Source organism: Panicum virgatum, chromosome 2K (genome assembly GCF_016808335.1).
Source record: "Panicum virgatum strain AP13 chromosome 2K, P.virgatum_v5, whole genome shotgun sequence".
Classification (NCBI taxonomy): Eukaryota; Viridiplantae; Streptophyta; class Magnoliopsida; order Poales; family Poaceae; genus Panicum; species Panicum virgatum.
The window spans coordinates 984796-993411 of record NC_053137.1 but is presented as its reverse complement, the minus strand read 5'-3'; the positions used below and the strand labels follow the sequence as shown (position 1 = coordinate 993411).

Below are 8616 nucleotides of genomic sequence, written 5' to 3'. Positions count from 1 at the left end.
TTTTCTTTTGCGAGAACAGAATGATTATTCTGTCAACTATAAACTTTATACACAAGGTAGTAGTACAGTAAGGCAATTTTGTAATCTGCAAGATCAAGTCATGACAATGTTATGACTTGTGACACCCCATTAAAACATAGTCACTACATGCCTACCACATACATAACCATAGTAACAGAAAAATTAATAAAGCGTGACTCCGTTTTTCATGGGACGCTTCCTCTTTGTACCCGCAGTTTTTAGCCTTCGAATCTCACATACAGTTACATAGCTATGGTAGGGCGGTATTTGAGACCTCCATGCTAGGGCCTCAAATTTCCCATGAGCCTTGACACCTCCATAAATCACATCTTGCATTCTTATCTTGGGAACATCCTCTTGTGAAGAGCGTTGGTACTCATGATGAACCACAAAATCTTCAGAAGGTATAAACATTCTCCCAAGATGTGCAGGCTTCTTCTCATTTATAAGATCAAGTGGATGCAAACCAAATTTAGAGACATGCTTCTTGATATTTCCTCTCAAGAAGGCCAAAACCTTGCACCAAAAGTGGAAATCAATGTTGCCCCTCAGCAAACAACCGACCACATGTGCACCAATGAAGCACCCATTCATCATCCCGGCTATCTCCATGGCCATGCGGGCAAGCCTTGGATGCATCTCCGGATCCATGCTTCCAAATGTGAGCATCTTAAAGAAATACCAAAATGCTTCATGGGACAGATACTTCAGACTTAGTGGCCGGGTTGTTCCAAACTTTATGATTTCGTCGGACCGGCTTGTGACAATGATTTTACTACCGCTTGGTACATGCTGTATAGAAGCAGAGTACAACCTATTCCATACATCTTCGGTGAGAGTGCCAACTAACTCAACAACAATAAGTAATCTTCTTCCGTTTGAATTTGATCCATGATTTCGATGTTCCGTTACATATCCTTCTTTGAGCGCAGCAAGGTCAACACCTGTGAGGTCATGGCCGTGCAAGAAAAGTATTTCTGAGAAATGGTCACGGACCCTTGCATCTTCACAAACATGAGCAACAAGGGTGGTCTTGCCAACTTTACCGGGACCAACGATTGGCAGGACCTCTAGTTCTTTAGGAGCATGAGGTTGTGTGTGCAATAGGAAGCTGATGACAAGTTCAGTTTCCATCTGGCGCCCAAACATGCAATTTTCCACCAGGAGATGCATGCTATAAGGTTGGCGGTATATGCGTGGATAGCTCATCAAGAACACGACTATCTCCTCCATATCATTGATCATGGAGCTTAAATCATCAAGCGACTTTTGCAGCTGTTCAGAAATCTGTGAGCTTCTACTGGATGAACACAAGCCTTGTAGAGAATTTATTACTTTCAAAAGATATAAAGACTTGCTCAGGACCTGACCTTTGGTCTCCTCTTCGCTGTTAGATTGGTATCTGAAGGTGTCGAGGATGTAATAGCTGTGGTGCATGGCGTCTCTGAGCATGTCCAGCTGCTGGAGAACACCTCGGTCTGTGATCTGCCGTCCCATGGCCTCATCGACGATGACCTGTGCCCGGAGCAGGATCCTGCGGAGGCGATCCTCCACGCCCGGTGCTGTTGTCTTGAAGCTATTTTCGATAAGGAAGTTTATGGATCTTGTTGTCAGCTCGCCTAGAACAGCAGCAAGGAGAATATTCATTTGGGAGACTCTCTCTCTCTCTCTCTCTCTCTCTCTCTCTCTCTCTCTCTCTCTCTCTCTCTCTCTCTCTCTCTCCGTCCTTTGGATGAGAAAATGCAGGAGGGGATGTGAGAATGAACAGTGCTTTGTACAATGGCATATTGGCACGAGATATCTTTGTGGAGAGAGAGAGAGAGAGAGATTACTTGTAGAATTCTAGTCATACGAAAGGTCAGTCCTGTCCAAGGCGTGCCATGTTTGACGTTTCAAACTCCTTTTGGCCTTGCCTGATTGTTCCATGGCATTTCCTATCCCACGTTGTCAAGAAATAAATACCACCAGAGAATATATAGGTACAGTTCATGACCCTAGAGGCTTTGTTTAGTGAGCCAAAGTTAGCACCACCATTAATTCCTTATTTTCTTCCCCTGTTTCTGATATTGATCAAATTAAGGATATTAGATCAAACACGACCTCAGTTTTCACATAATGAAAAGCACCTGTTCCTTCTCCCTTCTCCGTTGCATACCTACTTTGTGTGGAGTCCAGACTGAAATATGGAGATGCCACTGTCAGTTCCTTGAGAAATTAGACAACAATCGTTTACATTTTTTTCCTACTTCTGTGTCGTACCTTTCCACATCAGCAGAGTAGCAAAACATTACAAACTGTGTTAGCTGAAACATTGTTTTTATTTGGCTTTTAGAATTATAGATGTTGGACGAGTATCTCATCTGCAGAATCTTTGCTTGTCTTGTAAGTTCTGATATTCAATTACGTGTGAGAGATTTGGTCAAAGAAAAATGAAGACCACGCACTCCTCTCATGCCATTTTGATCCACCAACCATCTTGCATCTGCAGTGATTATGACTTCAGAGAAGAACAACAGTGTGCGTACATTAAAAGATAAAGGGAGAATCAAACAACAAGATGATGACTCAAGCAGGTACATAAGACTAACAATAGAGATATTAACAACTTGTCAAACCCTGTAAGAAAAAATTCTTACAGCGTAAAGGGATAAGTGCATATTTATTTTTTCCAACATTTCCCCTACCAACAATTTGGAAATAAACACAAGCAACAGTTTTTTTCTTGACTCTGCGTCTGATAGCAATCCCAGTAGCTAGTAAGAATACACTTTGATCTATTTGGCGAGTAGTCAGTTGTGTCAAGTACTCTACTCTAATCTCCCAGCCGAGCATTAGAGTAGTGATGTGAGTGCGGCCACGAGTCAGCAATGATGTAACAAACTTTCTTGCTTCTTCTTTAATGCAAATCTTCTGCGCATTTGAGGAAAAAAAAAGAATACACTTTGAGATCTCCAAGCTATGGCAACCAAGCGTCCCAGAAAGGATCTACTGGAACAATTTATTTGACAGGTACAAAAAAAATCAAGCAGTCTCAAAGCATTCATAAATGAATTGAGGTTCTTTTCACCAACCATATTGAAACAGGTGTGTTTAGTTGGTGAAAAAGTTATTAGGGTTTGGGTACTATAGCACATTTTATTGTTATTTGGTAATTAATGTCCAATTATAGATTAATTAGACTTAAAAATTTCATCTCATCTTAATTAGTTAAATTATGTAATTAGTTATTTTTTCAACTGTATTTAATGCTCCATGCATGTGTCTAAAGATTCGATGTGACGAGTACTATAGGAAATTTTTTGAAAACTAAACATGGCCATAAGGCAGGTAAAATTAGATCGGCTGCCAAGAAGAAAGAACTGAAGATACAGTGAATTGAAACATAAGGCAGAGTCATGCTTTAGATTGGAGTTCAAACCAAGGGCAAAATGGAGCTCAGGCCTTATTTAGTCGCGACAATTTTTGGGCTCTAGTACTGTAGAACTTTCGTTGTTATTTGACAATTAATGTCAAATTATGGATTAATTAGACTTAAAAAATTCATCTCATAATTTCAACTGTATTTAATGCTCCATGCATATGTTCGAAAATTTGATGTGATGAGTACTGTAGGAAAATTTTTAGGAACTAAACATGGAGTATGTGCAAATATCTGGAGGTACGATGGAGATGTGCAATGCTCAGCGTGTTCTTGCGGCACGACGACAACGAGCTGAGCAACCAGCCCACGGCAGCGCGAAGTATCACTATGTAAAAAATGACTTATAATGACGTGCACAAAAGTGACATGTTGTTGTTGTACGTCACCTTTGTTATCTGGGTGACGCGCGAAGATGATGCACACCACCTTTTACCTCTTGGTGGCCTCCCTAAAATATTGCCCGTCACCTTTGTTATGACATAGGTGACGTGCAACATCAAAGCACATCACTTTTATCATAGGTGACGGGCCACATTTATGGCCTGTCACCTATAAGTTTGGTATAGGTGACGGGCAATACTAAAGCACGTGACCTATAAGGTTAGTATAGATGACGGACTTTGATAAGTAAAAGGCGACACGCAAAATCAAAGCGCGTCACCTTTGTGATGACATAGGTGACATGCAACATCTAGACGCGTCACCTTTGTGACTTTTATTAATATTTGAACATGTGATTTTTGAAAGATTTAAATTGTCTCAAATCAAAAATTGGTCTATACAAAAGTTGTAGACCTCAACCAGATCTACAACTTTATAGTTTTAAAATTTTTTCAGTTGAGGTTGTTTTGGCACCCAAATATATAGTTTAAATTTTGAATTTCAAATTTTCAAAATTTTTAAAAGATCTTAGATGAAAAAAAAGTATATACAAAAGTTGTAGCTCGCCACCAGATCTACAGCTTTGTAGTTGAAAAGTTTTTCATTTGTGATCGTTATAGCTGTGAAACAGGTTATATAAGACATTAAAAAGTGATGATAAAAGGAAAATATCTCATTATTAGTCACATGTGATGGTGTAGCCCAATGGTAGGGAAGGGTACGCGCGAGGTTGAGGTTGTGGGTTCGAATCCTGGTAACGCCGGAAAAAATCGCACGCGCACATATTCGCGCAAAAAATAGGTTATGTGGGAAATTGAAAATATTTTTCTAATTTTTATTCACGCTGCAAATATTTATTTTAGCACGCAAAAAAATGATGCCCGTTACCTATGTGTTGACATAGATGACGGGCTAAAAATACCATAGGTGACGGCTCATACTGATGTCCGTCATTTTTCTGTTTTAATCAGTAACGATGTATATATTACATGCACGATGCCTGTTACTTTAAGAAGATGACGCCTATCACTATTGATCTTTTCTTACATAGTGTGTATTGGGCAGGTGGGCAGCGTTGCGCTCCCTCTAAGTCTCGGGTCACCCGACGCTGCCACGGCAGAGGAGCTAGGGCCTCGAGCGGCCCGGGCGCTTGGCCGAAGACAGCAGCTGGGGCGGGAGGCTGAGGTGACCCCAGATGCTTGGTAGTGAAGCTCGCGGAGGTTGCCAACGGCCGAGCGACCTCGCCAGGGGGCCTATCTCCGGCCTCGAATATTTGTAAAATGCCCCTGGTTATATATTTATATAGTCCCTGATTTGGATTGCGATTATTCTAATATTTGCATATATTCTCTCTTGATTTGGATCCCAGGCCGAATATCCGACCTGGGATAATTGTGATTAATATCGCTCACTGTGGCGCTGCCTGATGGAACTCTATCCTCCTGGCGAACAGGTAGCCTAGGTGACGAAACTGTATCCTCCAGTCAATGAGGCTCTGCTCTTTGTTTTTGCTGACAACCAGTAACAGTGCTTTTCTCACATACTAAATCAGCAACAGCTACCAGCGGTACTTCTCTCTCACAGTCAGGGCTTACAAAACCGGTGGGAACCGGTCCGATTTGACTAGTTACCGGTCAAACCGGTCCAGTCCGGTTCCGGTTTGGGCCGGTACCAAACCGGCCCAAATTCAAAATTCAAATTTGAATTCAAAAAAATGAAAATTTCCCAAAAATTTCCTAAAAATACTTCAAGGTGCGACGAATCTAATGGTGTCAAATTTTCTCAAAAATTCATTCGTTTAACATACTTTTCAGGCATTTAAAGTTAAACCAAAAAAGAAAAGTAAAAAAATGAGACGGCCCATTAAGGCCCACTTGGTAAACCGGTCAAACCGGCCGGTATACCGTTCCAAACCAGTTACACATGAGATTTTAAATTTGGATTTGAATTCAAACCGGTCAAACTGGCCGGTATACCGGCACGAACCGGTTGAACTGAGTTTTTTGAATTCAAATTTGAATTCGACCAGTACCGACCGGTTTCTGGTCAAACCGGACCGGTATACTGGTACCGGACCCCGGCGGTTTGGCCGGTCCGGTCGGTAAATGAAACCCTGCTCACAGTAAATCAGCACTAGCCACCAGCCACAGCCAGCCGAACAGAGCGAAAATGACGTGCAGGGCTGAACTGAAAGCACACAGAAAAAGAAAAATGCAAGCCCTGGGGCTGGTTGTATTCATGGAGTAAATCATTGACAATCAATCCATTGCAGAGCTCATGAAAATATATGCCTCAGCATCATGCATTATTCTGTTACTAGCTACTGTAGTGAATTACAAGTAGTAGGAGCACAGTCTCACAAATTTTGCAACCAGTAACATCCTTATTCTGCAGCTTGTAACTAAACACCCTACCAGAACATACTTACATACAAAGAGAACCCTAAAGATAAAGCAAATTAACAAAGAGTGATTCAACTTTCTATAGAACGTTTCCTTTTGGCAGCAGCTCTACTTTTTAGCTCTCGGACCTCACAAGTCACAACATAGCTATAGAAGGGCGGTATTGGAGAAACCCATCCTAGGACATCGAATTTCCCAACAGCCTTTACACTTCCATACATCACATCTTGGAATCTTATCTTCGGAACCTCCTCTTGGGAAGAGCTTTCATAATCATAGCAATACACAAAATCTTCAGAAGGTGTAGCCATTCTCCCAAGATGTGCAGGTTTATTCTGGTTTATAAGAACAAGTGGTTCAACACCAAATTCGGAGACATGCTTCTGGATGAGCCCTCTCATGAAGGCTTTAACCTTGCACCAAAAGTGCATGTCAAAATTCTCCCTGAGCAAACAAGCCATGATGTTTGCACCAATGAGGCCTGTTCTCAACATCTTGGCTATCTCCATGGCCACGTGCGCGAACTTTGGGTGCATATCAGGATCTATGCTTCCAAATGTAATGTCTTGAAGAAATACCACAATGCTTCATTGAACAAATACTCCAGATTTAGAGCCTGTGTTGTTCCAAACTTAGTGATCTTGTCAGACCGGTTTGTGATTATGATTTTACTGCTGCTTGGCAAGTGCTGTTTACAAGAAGAATAAAACATTTTCTATGCATGTTCATTAAGATCACCAACTACGTCAACAACAACAAGCGATCCCCTGTCTTTGTTTGAGTTCGATACGCGATTTTGATCTATTATTTCACATCCTCTGACTGTAGAGAGGTTGTCATCTATAAAATCATGGTCGTGCAGGAACAATATTTCTGAGAAATAATCACGGACGCTTTCATTCTTGCAAACATGAGCGACAAGGGTGCTCTTGCCAACTTTGCCAGGGCCAACAATTGGCAGTACCTCCAATTCTTCAGAAACATGAGGTTGTGTGTGCAATAGGAAGTTGTTCACAAATTCAGATTCCATCTGGCGCCCAAACATGCAGTTTCCCAGCAGGAGGTGCATGCTATAAGGTTGGCGGTACAGGCGAGGATAGCTTACTAAGAACACGGCCAGCTCTTTGACATCAAGGATCCTAGAGCTTAAATCATCAAGCGACTTTTGCAGTTGTTCCAAAATCAGTGTGTTTCTATTGGACGAACAAAAGCCTTGTAGAGAATTTACTTTCAACAGAGATAAAGAATTGCTCATGACCTGACCTTTCGCCTCCTCCACTTTGAGATTGGTATTTGAAGGTGTTGAGGATGTAATAGCCTCGGTACATGGCATCTCTGAGCATGTCCAGCTGCTGGAGCACAACTTGGTTTGTGATCTGCCGTTCCATGGCCTCATCAACGATGACCTGAGCTCGGAGAAGAGCCCTTTGCAGTCTATCAGCCACAACCATCACCGTCGGCTTGGAGCTTTTGCTGATGAAGAAATCTATGGATCTAGAAGCCAGCTCGCCCAGGACAGCAGAAAGAAAAATCTCCATCATGCATGGCAGCATGGGACTCTCTCCTCACAAGACAACCCAGCAGGTGGAAGAAAGATTCGCAAAAGGAGCTTTGCAGAAATAGCACGAGATGGCTCTGTCTTCAGACTAAGGATATCAAGGACGTACTAAGAACAGCTAAGAGAGATGAACAGAGATATATAGTTCAAGTCATGCACAAAGTTAGTCCAATGGAATAGTCAATGCACGTGGTGTTTCATGTTTGACCCTAGCAACTTTGCCTGATTAACTTTTAGGCTGTGTTTTAGTTCGCAAAAAAGTTTGATTTTTGATACTGTAGCACATTTCGTTATTATTTGACAATTAATTTTCAATTATGGACTAATTAGGCTTAAAAGATTCATCTCGTATGAAACAGTTATACTGTATAATTAGTTATTTTTTCAACTAAATTTAATGCTTCATGCATGTGTCCAAAGATTCGATGTGACGGGTACTTTAGAAAAAATTTTGGAACTAAACATGACCTTATTTCCTCCCCCTCATCTTACTATTACTAATTGGAGGCTTTTTTTGAAGCTTCCTGGTGAAGCCACCTAGAATCCTAGGTGGACATCTGTCGCACCCGGTTTTAAGAACAAAACCGAATGCATAACTATATGTATGCCAGGATCAAGTTTCATACATATAGAGATATTATAAGTGAATAATCAGTAATAATATCACGAAAAAGAGAACTAAAACAAATAAAAGACTATCAGAGTTATACAGCTTATCCTGGAAACGAAGGCTTCAAACTTCACAGGCAATCGACTGGGGGTTGCGTACGCCTAGAACTCAGCAACATCTTCAAAAGACTTCACCACAACTTTCTCCTTCTGAGCAGCAGTAA

At 41.3% G+C, this 8616-nt stretch overlaps 1 protein-coding gene and 1 pseudogene across 3 annotated transcripts; both read right to left on the bottom strand.

The window, feature by feature from the left end:
- Positions 1-1844, bottom strand: LOC120660324 (putative disease resistance protein RGA1). 3 transcript variants are annotated; one of them, XM_039938827.1, is made up of 3 exons: positions 1744-1844; positions 1068-1697; positions 1-965 (listed from the first exon to the last, which is right to left on the bottom strand). In XM_039938827.1, exons 1-3 carry the CDS (start codon positions 1805-1807, stop codon positions 184-186), a joined length of 1476 nt encoding a protein of 491 aa, XP_039794761.1. In that variant the 5' UTR covers positions 1808-1844; the 3' UTR covers positions 1-183. The 3 variants fall into 3 exon arrangements, with proteins under 3 accessions (XP_039794761.1, XP_039794754.1, XP_039794767.1); XM_039938820.1 differs by having other exon boundaries at positions 1-1697; positions 1744-1843; XM_039938833.1 differs by lacking the exon at positions 1744-1844 and having other exon boundaries at positions 1-1296; positions 1392-1671.
- A 4254-nt stretch (positions 1845-6098) lies between these two features.
- On the bottom strand, positions 6099-8096 carry LOC120695823 (annotated as a pseudogene).
- Between the last annotated feature and the right edge of the window lie 520 nt (positions 8097-8616).